This window comes from Prionailurus bengalensis, chromosome A2, assembly GCF_016509475.1.
Source record: "Prionailurus bengalensis isolate Pbe53 chromosome A2, Fcat_Pben_1.1_paternal_pri, whole genome shotgun sequence".
Classification (NCBI taxonomy): Eukaryota; Metazoa; Chordata; class Mammalia; order Carnivora; family Felidae; genus Prionailurus; species Prionailurus bengalensis.
The window spans coordinates 56,107,176-56,130,793 of record NC_057348.1 but is presented as its reverse complement, the minus strand read 5'-3'; the positions used below and the strand labels follow the sequence as shown (position 1 = coordinate 56,130,793).

General features: G+C 54.4%; 1 protein-coding gene across 3 annotated transcripts in view; it reads right to left on the bottom strand.

Annotated features, from left to right (window-relative positions):
* The window catches only part of NUP210 (nucleoporin 210), a 107,402-nt gene that overhangs the window by 27,646 nt on the left and 56,138 nt on the right, over positions 1 to 23,618 (bottom strand). For 2 of the 3 annotated variants that reach the window (XM_043588240.1, XM_043588238.1), the window contains exons 15-25: positions 21,781 to 22,002; positions 20,337 to 20,510; positions 14,618 to 14,810; positions 13,983 to 14,089; positions 12,129 to 12,233; positions 11,945 to 12,046; positions 3,468 to 3,596; positions 2,258 to 2,385; positions 2,033 to 2,168; positions 372 to 434; positions 25 to 204 (exon numbers count right to left, since the gene is read on the bottom strand). In XM_043588240.1, the coding sequence (XP_043444175.1) occupies positions 25 to 204; positions 372 to 434; positions 2,033 to 2,168; positions 2,258 to 2,385; positions 3,468 to 3,596; positions 11,945 to 12,046; positions 12,129 to 12,233; positions 13,983 to 14,089; positions 14,618 to 14,810; positions 20,337 to 20,510; positions 21,781 to 22,002 (1,539 nt within the window). The remainder of the gene's footprint in view (positions 1 to 24; positions 205 to 371; positions 435 to 2,032; positions 2,169 to 2,257; positions 2,386 to 3,467; positions 3,597 to 11,944; positions 12,047 to 12,128; positions 12,234 to 13,982; positions 14,090 to 14,617; positions 14,811 to 20,336; positions 20,511 to 21,780; positions 22,003 to 23,618) is intronic. The other variant, XM_043588239.1, reaches the window with a different exon arrangement.

Genomic DNA, 23,618 nt, shown 5'->3' with positions numbered 1-23,618 from the left:
TCCAGTGGAGCCCATGCTCGTTACCTGAGACACGATGACAAGCTTGCCGGTCTCAGCGTCCACGGCCTGCACGACCCCAGACACGGTGCCATTGCCAACGGCCAGTCCCCGCACCAGCCCGGCACTGTTTACCACGGCAACGGTCTCATTGCTGATGGAGAAGAGGATGTTGGACTGGGGCTGGGGGCCACCCTCCGAGGTGATCTGGAGTAGGGAGAAATAGCAGTGCCCATCAGCCCCTGCCTCATCCTCAGAGCTCAGGGCCCGGAGCGCCCCATCTTAGCCCTCTGGCGCCCAGGAGGGCAGGCCAGCCTGGAGCCAGGCAGGGGCCACGGGTGGGGGTGGGCGAGCACGCAGCCTTTGGTTCCTACCTGCATCATAGCCCCGATGATCAGTGTCACCTTCCTGGGTATCAACCTAAACGGGGGAAAGACCTGCATGTGGAGACACAAGAGAGAAGGGGGCCGTCGTGTTCCAAGCTCGCGCAGCTGGACAGAATTCACCCCTGAACATTTTCAGGGAGGCACGGTGCCTGGACATCCCTCCTCTGTTAGAAGGGACTGGCGAGGGCCTGGGGTCCTGACCAGCTCTGGGGGGGGGGGGGGCCTGAGCGCCCCCCCCCCCCCCAGGATTTCAGCCCGCCCATGGGCCTGAGGATCTGTAGTTCTCAGGGGCATGTTCTGTTGTTTACAACGATGCTTCATGTCACCAGATGTGAAACCCCATGAAAAGAAAGACAATTTTATTCATGTGAGACCCCTGCGTAGAGCAGTGGTTCTCACGGCACGGTCCCCTGACCAGCAGCACCAGGGTCACCCGGCAATCATTAGAAATACACATTCTCCAGCCCACCCCGGTCTATGGAACCAGAATGAGGCAGGGCGGCGGGGGGGGGGGGGGGGGGGGGCCTGAAATCTATGTGTTAACAAGTCCTCCAGGGGATTCCGATGTACGTCAAGGTTTACATTCCAGTGCCTTCAAGATGTTCCGTTTCACTGAACTTCTCCAATTTCTACTGATAAATTGCCTAAGAATAGTGCTCTACTTCGATGCCCTCAGAACTTCTCAGATGAAGAAAGAGGGGTGTGGGGGGTCAAGGACAAGGATGTCCTGGTCTCTGCAGCACAAAGAAGCCCAACACCATCGTCCTGCACCCCCCGCAGTGCCCGCCCGGCAGGAGCACAGGAAGAGCCTGTGCAGTGAAGGAGTGTGGCGGTCGGCCGAGGGGCTGCTTTGTGCATCAGGATTAGTCTCCGCAGGGCTGAGCTATTTATAGCAGAAATGAATTCTTCACCAGAAGAAAGGAGCCCTTCCTTCTAGAGGCACGAACCAGAACCACCAGCTCCGGCACAGTTTAATATAAAGTCTATCCGCCCCTGGGTGGATGAGACCCGTGGAGGACGCTGGCAGGAGGCAAGCAGCTGATGGAAAAACTTGGACGGGAAATTTTGGCCAATGGGGTCTGGGAGGCTTGTGTGAACACCTAATGCCACAAGACGAGTCCCAAGTCACACACTGAGATGACCGCGGGGCGCCCCAGAGCTCCCTCACTCAGGACCTGCTTGCTCCAGGAGCTCACGACAAAAGCCCACTGCTTCTAAGGGCGGGTTCAGACCGACTGTCAAGATGGGCTTCCACACAGGAGCCTAAATTTGCCCACGGCTTCTACCCAGCCGCTCCCTTCTGGCACCAAAGGGTTTCAAGAGTGTTCTTCCACTCCCCGGCTGTGTGACGAGCGGCTCCCTTTCTCTGAGCCACATCCTGCCCACTCTGTCCCAGAGGGAGGTAAAAATCACTCAGGTCCCTCCCTCTGGAGCTGCCTCCCCAGATCCCTGGGACTGGTGATGGCTCCCTTTTAATCAGGGGACATCGCAGGGCATAGATTTTAACACGGTTTCTCCACGGCAGCTTCCTGGGCTACCCCCATAACTCCTGGCCCGCCACAGAAATGACACACTTCCCACCCCGTGCACGCATGCAGTAAGGGCTGGACTGATCCCACACAGGAAGGTGGGAAGGGAAACAGCTTTACCTCAATCTGCTGCGGGGCTGAGTTGATTCGCTGTCCAGCTTTATCACTCACGGTTGCGGTGAGGCTGGTCTGGCCAATGGCCACACCGTGGACACGGAACGTGGCGGTATAATTATCAAGGGCTTCATCGAGGGCCCTGGAACAGAGGGAAGGGCTAGGACTTCTCCCCTGGACCTGCCAGTCCTGTCCCTGAGATGCCTTCCTCTGACCCCTAGGAGGACTCACACCAATGTAATGATCTGGGAGGCTGCTCGGAGCTTCAGGTCCATGAAGGCGAAGTATTTGGCCAGGAAAGGCTTCTTGTGAAAGTCCAGCACCCGGACATATGCCTTGACCGTCTTTCCAATCTCCACCTGCATCATAGGGGACAGAAACTCAGGGTAGCCTTTGAATGACCAGTTTCATCACCTACTGTACCCTAAGGCTTTCTGTGAAAGCGTCATCAACCTTAAACCCACAGACCTAGCTTGAACTCCGGACCATCAGCCAATCAACAGATGAAAATTAATTAAGTGCCTACTGCACACAAAGAGCTTTGGGGATCCTTAAATGCAAAAATTATGCTCTCCGCTCTTAAAGAATTAAGAATCTAGTTAGAGTGAACAGACACAGCCAGAATGGCATACAGTAGGAGTTCCATAAGTGCTCACTGACTGAACAGCTCACATCTGGCACCATATAATACATACAGTAAGAACTTTAAGATACCAAGCGTCAGAAATGCTTAGTGAAGAAGTAGAACTCTGGTCAGCAAATTACCAGTGGAAGTAAAACCACAGAAGGAACATTTGAGGCGGTGTGAGAGAATATTGGCTTTTCAAGCACTCTAAGCTGCTCGAACATTCCCCTTTTAATTACTAACCATTCTCTCCAGTCAGGAAGATAGGAACCTGACAGCAACCCTCTATAAGCCTGGCTGCACCTCCTTCAGGTATTCGCAGTAATAAAAATTCCCTGTTTACATTAAAGAAAAGCCTAGATCTATTATGCATTCCTTCTGCAAAAGCACTTGGCATAGTTCATTTTACTCATTTGCTGATGAGATTCCAAAACCCTCACGCTAGGGAGAAAATTCACCATCGGCAAGGGGTATGCCTGGCCGGTTAGTAACTACACCAGCTAGCGACCGAGAATCCCCAAGTCGGGGCTCACGAGGAGACGACGTCGGGCGGGATTCGCAATTGAGCTTTACCAATGTCAACTGGCAGGAAGAAGTATAACCTCAGAGGTTGCTTGACATCACACACGCGGAGCGACAGAGGTGAGACAACATCATAAGCTCAAAGCAACTTGGCGGGGTGGGGGTGGGGGGGGAGGGGGAGCTGGGTACAGGGACTCAGAAACAGGGCATGAGGAAGATAACTCCCACAGAAACACCGCTCTCCCAGCCTCTGTGAATCGGCAGCGAGGGGCCTTTTAGGGAGTGGCTACTGACCTTGTCAACCACACGGACGTACAGCTCCTGAATGTCCGAGACGTAGACATCGGCCTTCGCCGGGGCCGGGAAGGCCAGGCACAGGTCATGGATCATGATGGTCGACATGCCCGGGAGCAAAGGGAACACCTGGAAGGTTGCAGTGGGGCTCAGTCCTGCAGCTGCTCATGGCATCAGCCCATTGCCCATGGGACACCATCTCCAGGAGACGGCTGGGCCAGGGCTCAGAGGAAGATCCTAACCCAAGCATTGCCCTGCCCACCCCTCGCCATGAGCCCCCACTGCCAGCCAGGGGAAGTGCTTGGAATGTAAAATGGTGGCACTGCGATGGATCTCCGAGAGCATTTACTCCAATTTATGAGAAGGAGAAAACGGAAGCTGCTTAAAGCAGGGCAGTCGATGGCCACGGGGCACAGAGCAATTCGGACGTAGAATGAGGATTCCAACCCGGGATTTCCCAGCTTCTGTGCAGGCCACCCGCCTCTGCAGCTCTGGTGACAGAAGAGTGTCATGCATGACATAGCTCCTTTCCAAACAAACCTCTCACTCACAAGTCCTAACCTGACCTTGCAGAACCTCAGAACCCGCAAAGAGACCATAGAGGCCACCACAGTCTCAAGGTTTAGCTCTGTGAGTCTCGTTCATCTCTGCCTCAGCGGTGCTTGAAGTAGAGACCTTGTGAACATTCCGAGGAGATGGACACACCCGGGTTACTGTGTTCCGGTCTTCACTGCAAAGACCCCCCCCCCCACCCCCAATTTTAAACCTCCTTCTTTCCCTATCTGCTTCCTGGGACCACACGTTCAGAAGCATCTCTCCCCAAATAAACTGCACCATAATCACTCTCCCACGCTGTGGATGCACTTGCAGTGATGTGTCGTATTGTTTAGGCACGTATCTCAACTACGTGGTCTGGGGGCCGGGCAAGTGGGGTACGCCACAGAGCTGGTGGGTGAATCCAGAGCGGTGCTTCCTGTCTCTAACCCTGGCTTTGCTGCCTGCAGCTTGTGGTGTTACAGTCATGGGGGGCAGGGGATGTTTACAGTGAATGGTTCAGTGCTTGCAAAGCTAGAATTTCAATATCAAGAACCAGTGGGGGAAATAAAAAGCAGATTTCTGACCCTAATGAGATAGCCAAATATGATCACATCATATCCAGGTTAAAATCCTTCAAAAAATGGGGCACCTGGGCGGCTCAGCTGGTTACGTGTCTGACTTCAGCTCAGGTCATGATCTCACGGTTTGTGGGGTTGAGCCCCACGTCAGACTCTGTGCTGACAGATCGGAGCCTGGAGCCTGTTTCGGATTCTGTGTCTTCCTCTCTCTCTGCCCCTCCCCTGCTCACACTCTGTCTCTGTCTCTCTCAAAAATAAATAAGCATTTAAATTTTTTTTTTCTAAACCTTTCAAAGACTGCCCAGAGAGTGAGTCCAAATCCTTAGCCCATCCTGGAAGAACCTGGCACGAGCTGGCCCTTGCCCATGGCTCTAATGTCACTGTAAACCATGATCCCTCACCACTGTCAGGCTCCAGCCACAGTTCTGCTCTGTTCTTCAAAGCCAGCTAGCACCTGCCTGCTTGCCTGCAGACCACACAGTCCATCTTAATGATCTGGGGTTCTTCCCCTGCACCCTGTCTTCACCTGCTGGCTCCTGCTCATCCTTCAGGCCCCTGTTCAAGCATCCTTCCTCAGAAAAGTCTTCCCTGACCAGACAGCTAAGAGCTACCTCTGTTCACTTCTCCTAGTGCAGCTTTACTGCATATAATTTGGCCATGACGGAGACCGTGGCCTAGTGTCCATCCTCCCTCAGGCTGTCTTCTCGCCAGCTGTAGCCTCAGGGTTGAGCCTGGCACCCGGCACAGTACCAAAAAACATGTACCAATCAGGTCAAGATGCAGGATCACAGCTCTAGGTCACTGCAGTTACGGCAAAGAAACCTGACTTTCCAGCTTGCTTCCTTAGCTTCACTTTTTGCTTTGCTAAAACCTAGAAATTCTAGGGGAAAAAAAAAAGTCTGCAAACCCCATGTACCCTCATCTCTTTGGGAAGTGCTGTGATCCAACTCCTTCAAAGCACATATGGGGAAACTGAGGCCCACTCAGGACGGGAACCCAGCCTTGGAAGGGCAGCACTGGGGAGAGAACCCAGGTGCCCAAGCTCCCAGTTCAGGGCTCCTTCTGCCACACTCTGCCAGAGCAACCAAAATGGAACTGTGGGCAGGGGAGGAGGGCGGGGCCGGCCGGAAAAGGCCAGAGCTGAGGCAGGCCCCAGCCCCATTAGCAAGCTCGGCCAAGCTGGAAACCCTGCCGGTGTCATTGAGCTCAAGGGCACATCAACCCGGATGAGGCGTGCCTGAGTTATTCCACACGATGACTTAGATTCGATTAACAAAGATCCCGTGGTGGAAATCACACTCGCCTTCCAAAGCGATGCCTGTGCAATTTGAGCCATTGCCACACGAGTCCGGAATTAAATACAGGCCGAGGAGTGGGGTCTGGAAACCAGGGGCCTCCAGTTTTGCCGAGGACGATTCATCCTGGCTTATTCTCTTTCCCTCAACGGAAACTCATTTAAAAACTTGAGAGAGAAATGAGAGCTTTCTTTGAAAGCCTAACACGAGGCTCCGATCTAATCCTCCTGCAGAAGTTATTGCTGTCAGGACCTGGCGTGTCCTTCACAGTGCGAAGAAATTACACGTTGCACTGGCTGCTGAAAGACCCGCACAGGGGAATGCACGGAAAGCTTTCTCGTTTTCTTTTTTTCTCTCCTTCAAAAGGACCATTTTGCACATTTTAAACAAAGACGTAAAGTGGCGAGGGGAAATCAATTCGTCTTCTGCTTGATTTCCCAGAGGCTGGAGGTCCGGCCACCTTCCGGGTGACAGACGCAGAGATGCTGCGTGGCCCGGCCGGCCTGCCTGCTGGCACCCATCAGCTCGCCTCGCCCCCCCTGAACAAAGCTTTAAGGGAGAGAGTTCACCAGGCCCCTTGGGAGACGAAGAAGCTGCTCTGGGGGAAGCAGGGGGACCTGCCAGGCAGCTGGAGGCAGAGTGGGGGCCTGCCTCACTGCAAACTCTAGACTGTGCACGTCTGTTTCTGCAGGCATTCTGGGTCCACTCGCTTCTTGACCGACATTGAGGCACGGGTATGAAGGAGAGGAGGAGGAGAAAAATCCAAGCCCAGAGTGAATTCTAATTTCCAAGTGTTGAAGGTGCCACCTGAGAACTTCAGCGAACACTGAGCCCAGAGGAAAGTCCTGTCATCTTTTCAGAGGCGATGAATGCATTACTGCTCATTAAGACACTGTCAGTGGCACCGGAGGCAGCTCGTGAGTGGGCTGGAGCCGTGACGTCTACTTGCGCCCGTCAGGCCCTGAGGGTCTGCCCGCATCATCCCGGTTCCTCGCTTCCCTGGGCCCCCACACACTTCAGACTTGTCCCTTGATGGGTAGCATTCATAGAAGAGTAAGGACCCTATAAATATTTCCACACGTCACAGGAGCCATCAGCTCCCGCTTCCTATTATATAGCGTGCTTGTCAATGTTGTGGGGTGGGTCAGGCTGTGCCATGTAAGCACTGGGGTCTGTGGCCCTGACTGGATGCCATCGAGACCCCGAGGGGGTGACCACGAGCCCATGAAGATCACAGACACCGAGAAGAACCCTGGCTTGGAGGCTGGGTGGAAATCCAGCCAGGGACCCCAGCCAGCCCTATGCCTTCCTGCAGGGCCAGGACTGGGACGGGTACCTGTGTCCACGGGTCACACTCAGGGGGAAAGCAGGACACACCCAAGTTCAAACCCTGAGGCTCACACCTGCTACCTGCCTCATCTTCCTTCCTGACGCGCTTCCACAGACGTACAATGTCACCATGATCGGCTATGCATCACGGGACCAAGGAAATGGGCAGAAACACTGTGGCTCATGAGGTGTTCCCCACGGACTCCCAGTGCCTGGACCGGGACCAGGCCCACGACAGGCACCGATCTTTGCGAGATGAATGCGTTAGTTAAAGGTACAAAGTGCTTGGCGCACAGTAGGGCCTTCCCCGCTGCTCTTATAATCGCATGATTATAAGATCCTTCTGTTGGAACGACTTGGTTTGAAATATAAAGAATCGGTGAGAAGAAAGAAACCCTAAGTTTAACTCGGGTAAACGCTCCTAGGGGCAACCCAGCTAAAACTGAAACGAAGGCCCCTTGCAGAGTTTTAGGGGATGTGGGCAGAATTCCGCACAGCCCTCCATGCATTGTGTGGACATAATAGCCTCCACAATGGGCCCGGTGCGTGAGCTCCGCGGCTGCCTTCCAGAGACAGACGCTCAGAAGCCGAAACACACCCAGAAGCCATTCTTGCATCCCGAATGTGTATCAATAGGAAAGAAAGAAACATTTTCTATGAGCTAATTGAAAAACTCCTGTGGGCTTTCTTGTCTCTGTGATTAAGGGAAATGAGAATGTTGCTAATTAGCAGCTGGAAAATGCCAAAGAAATGTGTAAACGTCCTTCAGAAACAACCGTCTGAGAGAAGCTGCTAGGATTTGTCACAGATTGTCAACGCTCCGTGAAAAACTTCCCCGGCAGGTTGCAGAAGACGCAAGGGGAACCGGATCCCAATCTCCACCTTGAGGTGCAGAGGTCTCTGCACAGGTGATGGGAAGCAGAGACACCAGGGCTCAAGGTGCCTTCAGGACACCTTCTGGGGCAAAAGCGACTCTCGTAGGGCCTGTCACATGGGCTGCTGCTGGTACGTCCCATAGTGTGCTAGGCTTGTCCTGTGGGACGTCTGCACTGGGCACCACATCCCATTCCATAAGGGCCACGAAGCAATGAGACATGCAAGCAAAGGGCCAGTCCCCAGGCAAGAGAGAAGGGCTATAGCTCTACTAGAACCATCTATAAAATGGGGACATCAATATTTGTCTTGATTGGAGAATCCTAGCATCTGTTGCTGAGGGGGATTGCACAGGGAACTGCAGAATTGTAGGACTGAACAGGGGCTCACAGGTCGCCTGGGGAAACTTGCCTCTGATGCTGAAATCCCATCTCTAGTCTTCCAGACAAGGGTCCCAGCTCCCATTTGGTTGCCTCCAGAGACAGGGCACTCACTACCTACAGAGGCAGCCCAGTCCAACACGGGCTCTTCAAAGCATTTGTTCTTGGAGGAAAGTTCTCTCTCTGGCTGCAGGATTATCCTCAGGGCTTACTCAAAACGTATGGTGCGAGGTAAATATGAGTAAAGGGGTCCCCAAGCATTGTTGGCACTGTGCACATTTTTCTGAACTGCAACTTCCCTCTTCTTTATTTTTTTTAATGTTTATTTTTGAGAGTGAGAGAGAGCGAGCATGAGTGGGGGAGGGGCAGAGATAGAGAGGGAGACACAGAATCTGAAGCAGGCTCCAGGCTCTGAACTGCCAGCACAGAGCCCGACGTGGGGCTCGAACTAGTGCACTACGAGACTTGAGCCAAAGTTGGACACTCAACTGACTGAGCCACCCAGGGGCCCCGAAACTTCCCTCTTCCTGATAACAGGGGAGTTGTTTTTAGTTTCCAGAAGTAAAGCAAAGCAAGGCAAATCTCAAGCAGTCAGAATTATTTACGATTTGAGCTTTTCCTTTTAATATGAAGGATGTGACAGCAAACACTCATTTACATGGCAGGAGGGATGGCCAGGGAATTATTCTTTCTTTTATAAAGGGAACAAAAATGCTCAGGGGACAGCTTCCTATGATCTCGGGCTTCTAGCAGCACACATTTATTCCCAGGTGCTGAGAGATCGTGTTTTCTTGCTCTGATTTACGGCCACACACCTCAGAGGTCCTGCCATGTGAGACTGTGCCTCTGAGAGGAACAAGAACATTATGACGTGGTTCCTCACCCTTCACTGAAGGGCCATACCAGGGAAAAGCGTCCTCTCCACAGACAGGTAAAGACCAAGGCCGACCACTGGAAGAATGTAAAAAAATGTAAAAACAAATAACAAAAAAAAAACAAAAAAACTTCAACTGTCCTCAAAAGACCCAAGTCACCAAAACTGACTCAGAAAGAAACCATGTGAATAGGCCGATAACAAACAAAGAGACTGAATTTATAATCAAAAAACTACCCACGAAGGAAAGATGATGGCCTAGTGGCTTCACCGGTTAATCCTACCAGACATTTAAGAGTAATTATTAGCAGGGTGCCTGGGTGGTTCAGTCAGCTGAGCGTCCGACTTTGGCTCAGGTCATGACTTCACAGTTCATGAGTTTGAGTCCCACATCGGGCTCACTTGCTGTCAGCTCAGAGCCCGCTTCAGATCCCCTGTCCCTCTCTTGCTGTGAGCCTCCCCTGCTCTCTCTTTCTAAAATGAATAAACATTTATTTTTTTTTAAAAAGAGTAATTACTACCAAGTCTACAAAACTGTTCCAAAAATAAGAAGAAACACTTCTAAGCCATTCTGTGAGGCCAGTGTTACCCTGATACCCAAACCGGACAAAGAAATCACAGAAGAGAAAAGCACGGACCAGCATCTCTTCCGACTCTTAACGACACAAACCCGCCAAAATATTAGCACACGGAACCCAGTTCCATATAAAAAGAACTATATGTCACGACAAGTAGCGCTTGTCCCAAGAATGCAAGGTTGGTTTAACATCTGAAAGGCAACTAACGCCATTCATCATATCAACAGAATACAAAACAAAAAACCACATCAATATTTCAAGAGACACAGAGCATTTGCCAAAGTCCAACACTCGTGTGTGTGTGTGTGTGTGTGTGTGTGTGTGTGTGTGTAAAAGCAGGGAGGAGATGGCTCAACCATCCGGGGTTTCTGTTTGAGGTGATGAAAACGCCCCAGAACTGACTGTGGTCATGGCTGCACCTGCCTAGGAATGTATTAGACACCACTGAATCGCAAACTTTAAATAGGTGGGTGGTATGGCATAGGAATTATACCACAATATTAAGCTGCTGTTAAGAAACAACAGAAAGGGGTGCCTGGGTGGCTCAGGCGGTTGAGCGTTGGACTGTTGATTTCAGCTCAGCTCATAATCCCGGGGTTGTGGGATGGAGCCCTGCCCTGGGCTCTGCACTGATCATGGAGCCTGCTTGGGATTCATTCATTCATTCATTCATTCATTCTCTCTCTCTCTCTCTCTCTCTCTCTCCTCCTCTGCCCCTCACCCCCCCCCTTGTGTGCTTTCTCTCTCTCAAAAACAAAAATAAAAATCTTTTTAAAAATAACAAAAGGCCACTAGAGGCACACCGCAGCTGTCCCTTAGAACACAGTCTCTGCTTTCCACTCTGCCACAGTCCCCACCACCCCCTACTACTCCCTGACACTGAAACTAAGCCTCTCCCACACTTCCAGGTACGTTCCTCATGGGAAACCCTGCTCATGTCCCTCATTTACTTTCCACCTATCCCACTCCAGAGGCAAATAATTTTGTGACACCCGTGTCAAGATGGTCAGTGAATGCAAACCGAGAAAAGGACCTCTGGAGCCACCCAAAGGCAACATCACAGTGGCAATTTAATGACACGACTTAGGTGTCATGTCTTTGTTCTTGGCCGCCTACATTTATGACTTCTGGTAGTGGTCTGATACGTTCTCTGACACATTCCGTAGTGAGTTTATTTTAAAGGAAGTTCGGTTTTCACAACTGCAAAGATAACTCATTGTGCAGATATGCAGACATTTAGGATACTGGTGTTTGTTTTTACCCTTTGCTACAACTATAGGGCTATTTAAAAAAAGAGAGAGAGAGAGAGAGATCTAAACAACCGAAATGCTCTACAAAGAGAGAATGGCTAAGTACAAATGACAGCATAGAAATAATCAGCCAGCCTACAGAGCAACACGGGGGGGAAAAAATACTAAGGGTGTAACCAGTGACCAAAGCAGAATACTAAATTCTTCCATATCACAGGCACAGCTAAGTCAATATTTGCAAGAATAGGAAGAAGGTCAAGAAAGGAATATGGAAAAACACAAAAAGCAGATACATCTTTCAAAAGCAATCTTCCTGGGGCGCCTGGGGCGGCTCAGTCGGTTCAGCGTCCAACTCTTAATTTCGGCTCAGGTCACGATCTCACAGTTCGTGGGACCGAGCCCCGTGTTGGCCTCTGTGCTAACAGTACAGAGCCTGTTTCCCACTCTCTCTTCTCTCTCCCTCTCTCAAAGTAAATCAGTAAACTTTGTTTTAAAAAAAGCAATCTTCCTTACGGTTGTCAGACTTGTGTTTATATGATAATGTTTTAATTCAAAGACTGATTGACAGGAAACCATTAGCTAACTAAGAGTGTGGGTAGTTTGCAGAGAAGGAACAAAAGTCACAAATGATGGAAGTTTCGCGAACAATGAATCAGAGACTCTGAAGACGTTACAAGTCGCATCTGCTGCGATTAAGCGTCTGCTTCTGACACAACCAATCTGATAACCACAAGGCCACCGGACAAGGGATGACAAGGACGGTGGGGATGGGCCCGTACTCACCGTGGCCACGCCCCTGGTTTCCTGGTAGGTCACCTTGATGATGTCTGTGGTGCTGGTGTTGAGGAAGAAGTAGCCAGAGCCTTCTCTGATGTGCAGCTCAGCCTGCAAGGAAGGGTGGGCCTGGGTGTCGAAGGCGAGGCTCCCCCGTGGGTCACGCCCAGGTGGCAGGTAGAAGGGACTGTACCTGCACATCGGGGTGGTTGTAGATGGTCACCTCTTCCGGGCTCACCCTCACGTCCTCCACCAGGATGAGTTCTATGGAGGCCGACACAGGCGTGAGAGGGTCGTGCTGAAGGGGTGAGGCAGTGCGATTAGATCCAAAGGCAACGGCCCAACCCTGGCCAGTCTGCGGGTCGCCCCCCCCACCAACCCCTGCCCTGAAGGAGCATAGAAACCCCAGGTCCTGGCGTCACCCCCAGGGCACTCATTATGTTGGGGACATAAGCCCCAGTAAAACCATCATGTTTCAAGCCCAGCTTAGAGGACACATTCCTTTGAGGCAACCAGAATTCTGCCAAGGCCGGTGCCCCACCCCAGGTGGCTCGGCCCCATGAGAGTGGTGATTCCCACGCACTCCAGGAAAGTGGGGGTGCACAGCAGATGACCTGCTGCAGTGCCCTGTGTGAGGGACGGGGACATGGGCAAACAGCATATAGGTGCTGAGAGGAGGAGGCGTGGAGGTGTCCTCACGGGGGGCTCATGGGGGATGCAGCACAGCCCTCACTCCCCTGGGTGCTGCCGGTATCCGTATGCGAAGCTGCTGCCTGTGCTTCCAGGGAGACTGCTGGACCCAACCCGGCCCTGTACTCACCTGATTCAGCACCCGCCCCCGCCCAGCCCTGTGCTAGCCCTGGGGGTTCCACAGCGGTCCTCAGGCAATGATGCAAATTTAATCCAATGTCAGGATTACATTACAAGGGACAGTAAACGAATGGCCTGTGTCAGCGCGTAGGACAGGTTGTGAAGGCGGCGAAGGGCCAGGTGAGGGGTGGGGGTGGGGGGGGACTCTGAAATGAGCAGACACCCAGAAGCGAAGGCGTGAGCAGTACTGCTAGAGAAAAGCCCACAGGCCAACAAGCCTAAGTGCAGATGCCCTGGAGGGGGAGGCCCACGAGGCCACCCACAGCCAGAGGACTCCCTGTGCAGGTGGGGACAGACAACCCAGGGCTGAAGCCACCAGGGGCGTAGGTGTGCTCCTTCAGGGCCAGCCTCAGTGCCGCTCCCACTGGGGTCTCCACCCCCTTGCTCCCCATTTCAAGCCCCGTCTGCTGGAACTTAGGGTCCCTTGGAACCCCATCCCACCCTCTCCTTCCAGCCATTATCTACTGCTTTCACCCTACTCAAAACCCACGTTGGTGTGGGTATCATTCAGCAGGACCGCTCTTGGGGAGCCCTTCCATGCACCCATTTGCCACCCAGGAGCAGTTCCTCTGCGGGGGGCCCATGAGATGCCGGGGTGGGGAGGCTAGGGTCAGCGGGCCTTGACCCAAGCATACGCAGACGATGGCAACAGTCTGTATGTGCAGGGGTATCTGTACCATACCAGGGGGCGCACAGGGGGATCTGAGGCCTTGGGCAGCTACTGTGTGCCCAGGGTTCAGGGACTGCTTCCCAGAGGCTGACACTGTGGCTGAGCCTAACAAACAGGAAGTAAGGGAGTGAGGGGACAGCATTCCAGGCAGCGGGGACTGGAGCTGCAAAGGCACAGAAGCCCGAGCCACCTGGGCACAACCTCGGGCGGGGTCTGAGGTCAGGGCCACGGGTCGGGGGCGGGGCAGGAAACAGGCTGGACAGACGAGGCTGAGGGCTCCCAAAGCTGTGCGCTGGGGCCTCGAGGTGACAGGGCCAGACTGCCTGAATGCCAGGCGTGTGGGGCAGGGGTACTGATGGCCAGAAGCCAGAGGGAAGGCGCTCGATTCAGGGATGAATTAGTGAACAGAGGGTGCGACCCAGCAAAGGGACTCAGGACACTGGGAGGCCGGACAGGATGCGGGCAGACGCGGGGGCCTCCCCACCACCGGCGGGCCTGGGGACGTACCGGCTGCACCACTCTGGCCGTGCTGAGATGGGACTGCTGGTAGCCAGTCGCGGTGGCGGAGATGGCTGTGGTTCCCGACGCCTCGTGCACCGAGATGGCCTGCAAACCTGAGTCCAGGGAGAGGAAAACGGGTGTCGGGTTTGCCCCCTGCCTCCCTGTGATTTGCAGTCTTAAATCTCCATAGTCCTAAACATACATCACTGAGTCTGTTTAAACTGCATGCACCATAAGAGTTAGCGGGCCCTGAGCAAAAGGCCCACGGTGCAGCTTCGGGGAGCTGCACGGGACTCCATGTGTGGCTGCCGAGGGGTCTGTGAAGGCAGCATGACTCAGAGCAGCACAGGTCCCAGAGGCTGGCTGATCCGTACAACCGGGGATGGGAGACTCACCTGCCGTGCACCCTGAGCCCGTGTCCCCATCCCTGAAATAGAGATTCCAGTTCCTGCCTCACAGAACGTCTGTGCAGGATCAAAGCAGAGGAGTGAACTTGCTTCCTTTCCGTTCTGGATAAAGGGGAGTCCTCGACGAAAGCCCCCAGCAGCCGCCAACCCTCCTCAGCACCCCTCTCGTCTGTCTGGGGTTTCACGACACCCTGTCCTCCTGACCTGGGTCGTCGGGCTCACCACCCAGCTCACCGTGCAACTTCTTCTGGCCGCTCCCATCGTCCCGGGCCACCAGCTGCATGGGCAGGTCAAGGTTGATGCTGGCCAGCGACGGCCTGGTCGACTCCCATTGGATGTTCAGAGAGCTGAAGTTGTCGAATCTGCGGCCCTGCTGGTCGTAGGCGGCCAGGTCCAGCAGGGGGTTGCGGTGGCTGGAGACTGGAACCTGCGAGAAGCAAAAGTCAGACGTCGTGGCCAAGCCCAGGCCTGGGCACAGCCACTCTTGACCATGCGGTGCACCCTGAACCTGGCTGACTGCCTTCGGAAGGGCTCCCGGCATCCTGGCGATGGAGGGGGGCAAGTCACTAACTACTGCTGTGCAGCAGTCCAGATGCTTCATAGGCTGGTCCAACCTGGTGTCTTAGTCCACCCCGCGGTCCTCTAGGGGGGACCGGTTTGTCCTTTCAAGGAGGGCTTGGCGATATCTGAAAGCATTTTTGATTTTTATAGCTGGGTAGGGGTGCAACAGGCATCTAGTGGGTAGAGTTCAGGGATGCTGCCTAACACCCTCTAATGCACAGGACAGCCCTCAAGAAGTAAGGATCTGGCCCCCAAGGTCAGGAGTGCCAAGGTCAAGACACCCCGCCCTAGAGCCCTCCCCCAGCCAGGCTGCTCTCTCCTTCCTCTCTTGGCCTCACCTTTCCAAATCCTTGCTACCTCCTCCCTGCCCCACCGAGCCCCTCCAAGAGGAAGGCTGCCCCCACCTGGGTTTCATAGGAACGCCAGTTACAACCTCCAAAATGTTCCAGAGCCATTCGGCTTACAAGGCTCCTTGCAGAGCCAAGTTCTCACCTGATCCTTAAATATCCCAATGAGATGGGAGCTGTCGTCCCTATATAAAGGGTGAGGAAGCAGAGTTCCAGGGAAGAAAAGGAACAAATAAAAGGCAACTCCGAGAATGAGTGGCACACCCTTCGGGGTTCAGCTACAAACCCTGAATTACTAACCACTCTACCATTACCTCTTGCTCCCCAGGCAAACCCGCCCTGGGCAACCCAAGCCAAGTAGCCCTCCTTCCTCCCAGGATGCTGGTTCATCCCCCACCCTCCCCGCCTCCTGGCAAGGGGGCAGGTGGGGCAGGTAGTGAAGCAGGGACCCTAGGTACACAGGCATCCACGTCCCCCTGCCTGGCCTGGAAGCTCGGCCTGTCACCACCCCAGGCAAGCCAGTGGGAGTCACAACAGGACCCACCTCCCAGGACTCTGCTTTAACCAAGGGTCGTATGAGACCATTTGCAAGAGGTCGGCTCACTGTAACAAACGTGCAGGCAGGGACACGGGCAGTCGTGCGCAGTGTCCCCCGGCGTACCCACTGATGCACGCACGGGGCCAGGAGCGAGGACAGCACTGTTTTGGCCTTTGCAAGTTAGGAGTGACCGTGTCACTTGCTTTGACCCGTGAAAGGTGAAACGGGACTTGACAACAATTCCAGGGGGAAGCCTTAACGGCCAGAACACAACCCGCCAGGGAGTGCCGCCTCCTTCTCTCTGCAGTGGCACCCAACCACGTTCACCACGCCCTGGAAGGATGGGAACAGCGACATGAAGCAGGGTCCCCCCGCCACCACGGTGCACACGCAGGACGTGCAAGAAGTGAACTGTGCTGTGTGAATTACGCGATCTGTGCTTGTCTGTTCCCGCAGCCTCGCCTCGCCTGTCCAGACCGATGCTGTCACCGAACTACCGACCGGCACCGTGAGGGCTCGGCCACAAGTCCTTCTAGCTCTCTTGCCCCCAGAGAACACCGAGCCCAAGCACGCTGCAAATTTTCACTGCAGGTCACAGCCCAATCAACTGGGGATGCTGGCTTCGGTCAGGAGCTACAACCACGGGCAGGGACGGGAGTGGCCCCACTCTTTCCCCTAGATGCGTCCTGGGTGGGAAGCCGATGCCCTTCCCTCCCCCTGTGCTCCCAGGGAAGGATGTTAACAGTCTGCTCCAAGCATGCTTGGATCCTTCCAGTGGGCATCTGAGGGAACAGCATTATCCCCATTCTACAAATGGGAAGGCGGAGGCTCAGAGACATTAAGCAAGTTGCCCGAGGTCACACAGGTTTAGGGGTGGAACACTGTTGGTCTGGTTTTAAAGCGCACAGGCCTCCCCCGTGACTGTGCAACCTCCCCTGACCGTGAGGCCTCTCCCCGGTACACCAGTCAGGCTCCATCCGAGCCCCCGCTAATCAGTCTCCTGGCACACGACGGGTGCTCAGCCATAGTGAGCTGAACACAGGACGACCCGTGCAGAGGGCTGGGGTCAGGCCGGAGTCTGGTTCCACTTTGTCACTCTGACTGGTCAGCTCCATTCTGGTGTGTGGCCTCGCCAGTAATTTACTCAGCAAACACGTCTCGGGTGGCCTCTGGCTTTGGAGAGGTATAAAATTAAATTGATACTGTACCCAGGATGCATGGCAGGGATACAGCTTTCTCAAGGTCCCCTAGTGAGATCATAAATCGCAGGGGCCGTGCCCGATCGGCTCACAGCTCTGGAACTCCAGGGCTGATGGATCACACAGCAATTCTGTGTTTGAAGTCCATTATTTCCTGGCAAGCGGGATCTACGACACACGCAAGCCAATTCAGATCCGTGCTCTGCTGCCTTGACTGTCGTCTTTCCGTCAAGAGAGACAACCCCGCGCTGACCCAGAGGTCACAGCCAACAGACGGCCAGACACGGCTCACTTGGCAAATGCCTGGCGTGCAAAGACAGGGAAGATACATATAGATCTGCCTGGTTTTTTCTTTGAAAATAAGAACGTTTGACCAGCCTGGGGTTCAATGGGCTAGAGTCGAGCTGGGCAGACCGTCACTATGGAGGGGCACCTGCTCTCCAGGCCTGCACCACCCACCCCCCTACCCCCAGCCCCCTTTCTCCAGCAGTGCCCCGCTTGGCTTCTCCAGACATTTGAGCCTGCAAGAGTCAGGGCCAGAAGCACAGGGACACTGGCATGGTGTGCATGTTTCTGTGTTCATTCATCCATCACATTTACTGAGCTCCTAGCATGAGCTGAGGTCTTTTCTAGAGACTCGCAGAGAACAAGATAAATATGTAAATTCTACAGCATTAGATGATGTGCAGAGCTTGGGGGCAGGGGAACAGGGAACTGGAATATGAAATGTTGAGGGAAGGGAGAAACTTTAGGTAAGGTCTAAAGGCTGAGTACTCCCTAACTGCAAGGGGTAACATTTGAATAAAAAACTGAGGGAGGCAGGGAGGGAGGCTTGGGGACACAGGAGTAGAGAGAAGCCAGAGGGACAGTAAGTTCGGGATGCATGCAGGGCACGTTCTGGTATGCTCAGGGTATGACAGGGTGTCCAAGGACAGGAAGAGCAGGGTGGTGGATTAATGGGGACCGGAGCTCAGAGACTATGGGTTATAGAAGGGGCTTGGCTTTTGCTCTGGGGGAGCGGGAAGCTGTTGGCTGGGTCTAAGCAGAGGAGAAGGTTAAAGTATAACATTTACCACTCACGCTTCTCCCCTACAACCCTAGGGGACCGCTGTCACCCATTGTCATTCAAGGAGGAATTCAGGCCCAGCTGTCAGTTCCTACTGATGTCAGCTGCTGTCTGGCTTGTGACCTCACATTCGGTGGACCAGCAGAGAGGCTTTTCCAGAAGAGTCCAGACTTAGCAGGACTATACTCTTTATAAAGAGGTAATTTGTTAATACATAAAAGTGTTGGGGTGCCTGGGTGGCTCAGTCGGTTAAGTGTCCGACTTCAGCTCAGGTCATGATCTCACAGCTTGTGGGTTCAAGCCCGGCATACGGCTCTGTGCTGATGGCTCAGAACCTGGAGCCTGCTTTGGATTCTGTGTCTCCCTCTCTCTCTGCCCCTCCCCTGCTCATGCTCTGTCTCTCTCTCTCTCTCTCTCTCTCTCTCAAAAATAAATAAACATTAAAAAAATTTTTTTTTAAATACATAAAAGTGTTTTAAAATGTGACCCTTTCAGGACATTCGCCTCAACAGCCCCCAAAGTCAGGAGGCAGAAAAGTCCTGAACACACAGATTTTCAGCTTGGGAATGACAGCCACCTGCTCCCTTCCAGTAACACCCAGGCCTGAGCTAGGGCTAAATGAGGTGTCATGGTGACAAGCCTCCAGAGGGGCTCTAGGCTCGGGGCCAGTTCTTCTCACCTGTCAAGAGGGAACATGGGTGCCCGGCCCCCACGGGGTAGGCAAAGCGTCCTCATTTGTAACTGATGCTGTTGAGGTACTGACCCGTAAGGGACCGGCACTGGGGGCAGCAGAGGGGCTCACACGCCCATGTGTCTCCGAGCTGAGCAATCAGGAAAGCCTGAGAGAAGACAGAAGCCCACCAGAACAGCAGGAAGAAAAGCCAACTAAACTCGCAGGGGACATGGAGGCCAAGAGTCACATGCCAGACAGGCAGGAGTGGTCCCAAGTCTTAGACACTGGAGTCTGGGACCTCCCGCAGAGCGTCAAAGAAATGCACTTCAACAAAACACAAAGCCATCCTCCTGCTTCACCCACGGGGAGCCAAATCCCAAATCTCTCTGCGGGTGGTGGGAGAGGCTGCCCACAGAAACAGCCTCAGAAAGCTTCCGTCAGGTGCACAGAGGAGATGCGCTGAGCGCTCTCAGGGCAAGCAGCAAAGAGGTGAGGGGCTCCCATCCCCAGAACGGGGCCCTCAGGAGCCACCAAGGCAGGGGGCAGCTGGACATGCCTTGGAGCGGGGGGAGCTGATCACAGGGCTGGGGCCGGGAGAAGAGAAGCAGCTGCAAGGACCAAAGAGAGGGCACTAAACTTGGGAGCCGGGCGGATGTAGGGCCTCTGGGACCCTGCCCACCTCCGGGCCTCGTGGACAAACTCATGAAGGGGATGCAATGAGCCTGGCCTCACAGATGGTCCGGCGATGGGGAATAAGGCACACAGGTGAGAGCTGTGTCAGAGAACACACGATGGTTCTGATTGCTGCGTGGGCAGCAGGGATGCAGAGACCCCAGGCTAACCTCAGGGCCTTTGCACTTGCTGTTCTACCTGCCCGGACCACCCTTCCTTCAGCTCTTCTCGGCTGGCATCTCCTGACACGGTATGTGCCCTCCTCACGGAGGCCTTTCCTGGCTCCATCTGAAGCGGCCTCCCGTGGCAGCCGTCCCGCACCCTGCCTCACTTGCTCCACGGCACTTCCCACCTTCTGTCTGTCTTGCCTACTGTTTGCGGGTCTCCTGCTCTTGCTGTCACCTCCGTGGGGCAGGTGTCTCCCCAACCGGAGCACTCTTGTATTCTAGAACCCCGAGTTCCGTGCCTCACACTGAGAAGGTGCTCAACAAATACACGGTGAAGGAATGAAGGGAAAGAAACCTGCCTAGTCTCTGCCTCTGTGAAGGGGCTGGGAGCTGGGGCCCATATTATGATATGTCCATACCCCTGATCCTGAACAGCAGGGCTTCTAAGTCCTCCACATCTGTCGCCCGGTCTCTGGGTGTCCTGGCGTGGAGGGCTAGACTGGCCAGAAGCCCAGGTGCTCCAGGCCCGTGGGTTCACCTTCCAGCCCCGCTCGTCAGAAGAACCCCCGAGTGACTTTCTTCCCCCTCCCACATTTACGTTTGAAACACAGCCCCCCGATACGTAAAAGCTGGACAAAAGCAGGCCCCGTGCACGGAGGGGAGGTGGTACAGTGCTGACCTGTCCTTGTCACCACGCCCCCGCCGCCCCCCGCGAGAACTGCCCACTCACCACCTGCTTGTTCTGCTGCAGCAGCGGGCACGACAGGTCCAGCTGGGGGCTGGCGTAGACGGGCGTCAAGGTGAGCCTGGAGGGCGGGGTGCAGACGAACTTCACCACGGCGGGCTCCAGCGCGGGGAAGGGGTTGGTGACACTGGGCTTGTTCCCCACCGAGAGGGCGATGACCTGGCGGGGCACAGGAGCACTCAGGGTCCAAGTGCCTGCTCCACCGTGAGCCTGGCCTCCCCACCCAGCAACCTTGGACTCGGTTTGCTGCTCCGTAGAATGGGAAGGTGAGAGCTACCCCACCAGGGGGTTACAAAGGTCCAGTGACATTCGTGTGGCAGCATGCTCTTTTAACATGCGAAAGGCCTTCCCGCAGGGGCTCCGATGCCCTCTACGAATGCCGGCCGAACGCCGCCTGCTCCGTGAGCCAGGGAGGAGGCGGATCGGTGACGCCTTGCAGCTGCGCAGGACCCTGCGAACACCTCATAGTTGACTGAGCGAATTCACAAGCCTGTGGGTTTTCTAAAGGAGGAGCCCACACTGACTTTGGAGGATTCATCACAGCAAGGCGCAGGTGTGGGAGGGCATGTGCCAATGGACAGAGGCCTGCATGGCAGCCGGACGGGAGAAGGGCTGTGGGGGGCCTCGGCCTGCACACTTCCTTCTTGACAGAAGCTCGGCTGGCCACTGCAGAGGCCAAAATTAAAGGCGCCAGAAAAGAGGGAAGCTTGAGTCTGCTTTGAGAGCTGGGGCATCAGAAATCAAGCCCAGGCCCGGGTTTTATGACCGCAGCTAACGGTCCATCCCCAGAGAGTGCCCCAGGCCCCTGCAATGACACGCACTTTCTTTAGGACACGTGGTCCGCCCCAGAGCCCCTCAGCCTTCCTGATCCCAAGACAGGACGGAGGGCGGTTTCCATGCTGCCCTGCAGGCTCTCGGCCTCCACCCCGACGTCCCAAGGAACTGAGGCACACGGGAGTGGAAGGGTCCCGGAGGCGCCTCTGTTCAGAGGCCCAACCCCTATAGCCCGGGGGGGACGCGGATGAGCAAGCTGAGTCAGGGAGAAGAAAGCTCTCTAGCTTAGTTCTGGACTGGGTTTATCCTCATGGTATTATTTGCATTTCTTTTACTTATTAGTTAAAAAAGACAAAGCCAGCGGGAATCAGGGTCTTTCACTGTGCATCTTTTCTGCTCACACCAAGGGAGTCCCCCCACTAGTGGAGAGGGAGCTGAGACTGACTGGCTCTAGCAAAGCCGCCATGTGTCAGGAGGGTCCCAGCTGCTGCCCCCAGACCAACCTGCCTGTGTCTACTCAGTCATTCCACCTCACTGATCCTCAGTTTGCCTGTCTGTGAAATGGTGCTGTGAGCACAGCAGGGTACTCAGGCAACACGACTCTGCACCCCTCTCCCTCTGGGCAAGGTGGGTCGAGGGACAGCCATGTTCTTACCTGCTCGCCCAAGGCCTGGCAGGTCACGAGGATCCAGTGTTGCTGGTAATTCCGGGAGGTAGAGGGCCCAAAGAGAGCCAGACTGATGCTGTCTGTGTCCTCAGAGGTGATGTTCCGGAAGAATTTGGAAGGCTCGAGGACCCAGGGTCTGGGACCTCCTTCGAACAGCATCTCCTTTGAGGAGCCAAGGGTCACCAAGGCGACGGAGGAGGGGTCAACAGCCTGTGGGGGGGGTGGGGTGAGGGGGAAAGGAGAGGCAGTATTCCTCTGGGAGGCCTGTGCAGGCGAGGCCTCGCCCTGCTGCCGACTCGCCCCTGCAGAGGTCAGGCAAGCCCCAAGTCCTCTCTGGAACTCAGTCTGCTCATCAGCAACACTACCAGGACTGTTGTCAAGATCCAAAGGCATAGGAAGGCTCTGGGAAGAACTGTTTCCTCACTCTCTGATATGCCGCTGAGGGGAGGGCTAAACAGACTTGCCTCTTCTGTAAAATAATCAGTAAAAGCCTTGAAAATACCCCCAGCACTTGCCCTGGAACCCAGGAACTCCTCGCCTGGAATCTAACCTAAACAGAACAGGAAGGACAGAAACAGATTCACGCACAAAGAGACGTTCGTCACACTATTACCTACAATAGCAAATCACAGGCAACAATCTGAAATCCACAGTGCGGGGCCGGGTAAATAAACGTGGTACATCCACACAATGGGAGGTTCCACGGGTCCCCGAGGCAGCATTTACAAAGAGCCGGATACGAAACTGACTCCAGTTTGATCACAGCCACGTGGCTTTAAAAAGCATAAAGCCATCCTACAAAGAAACACACCAGAAGACGGAGGGAAACGCAGGCAGCCTGTCCTTGCTGGCGGTTTGTTTCCTTTTTCCTCCGCAGACTCTCCCACACTTTCTACAACGTACGGATAAGCTCTGGGGGGAAGGGGAGGGGGCAAGACTTTTTTGCCTGTTTTGTCCCCAGCACTTAGAACAACAGTGCCTGGCCCATAGTCGGTGCTCAATCATTATTTGCTGAAGGAAAGAGTGAACGTTAAGTCCTAAAAGTACTCAACAAATAAGGACAAAGTAAAATAATTTTTTAGGAGCGCCTGGGTGGCTTAGTCGGTTAAGCGTCCGAATTCAGCTCAGGTCATGAACTCGTGGTTCGTGGGTTTGAGCCCCACATCAGGCTGTGTGCTAACAGCTCAGATCCTGGGGCCTGCTTGGGATTCTGTGTCTCCCTCTGTATCTGCCCCTTCCCCACTTGAGCACGTGCTTTCTCTCTCTCTCTCAAAAATAAATAAGCTTTAAAATAAAATAATTTTTTTTTTTATAAAAGCCCTCATCTGCTTTCACAATCTTTGTGCTGGGGTCCCAGGGCCTCCCTGCACAGACAAGGGCAGAGCTTAGAGTCTATAAGAAAGGGTGCCATTCCCATCCAACATCAGGGAGAGGGCCAGCTCTGCCAGGAAGACGTGGTTTGCTCTGCCCAAGGACACCTCCCTCCACAGACACAGCTGGGGTCTCTTTGAGGGGTCCTGCAGCCTTGCTCCCTGGCTCCCTGCTGGGGTTTACCTGCTCTGCTCCAGAGGGTCTCGCTGAGGTTGCCCCAACTACTTACTTACCAGCGGGCTTCCCTGTTGGACCCCACTCTACCCTCCAAGAACTTCCAGATGTCCCTTCTGAAAGCACAGATCTGACCCCGTCACTTCTGCACTAAACCATTCTATAGCACCTGTTGTCCTCAGAAGAAAGGCTTAGTTAGCCCAGGATTCGGGCTCTTCCAGGGTAGCCCTCGCCTCATCTCTCCTAGTCCCACCTTTAGACTAGCCCTCACAGAAGCCACC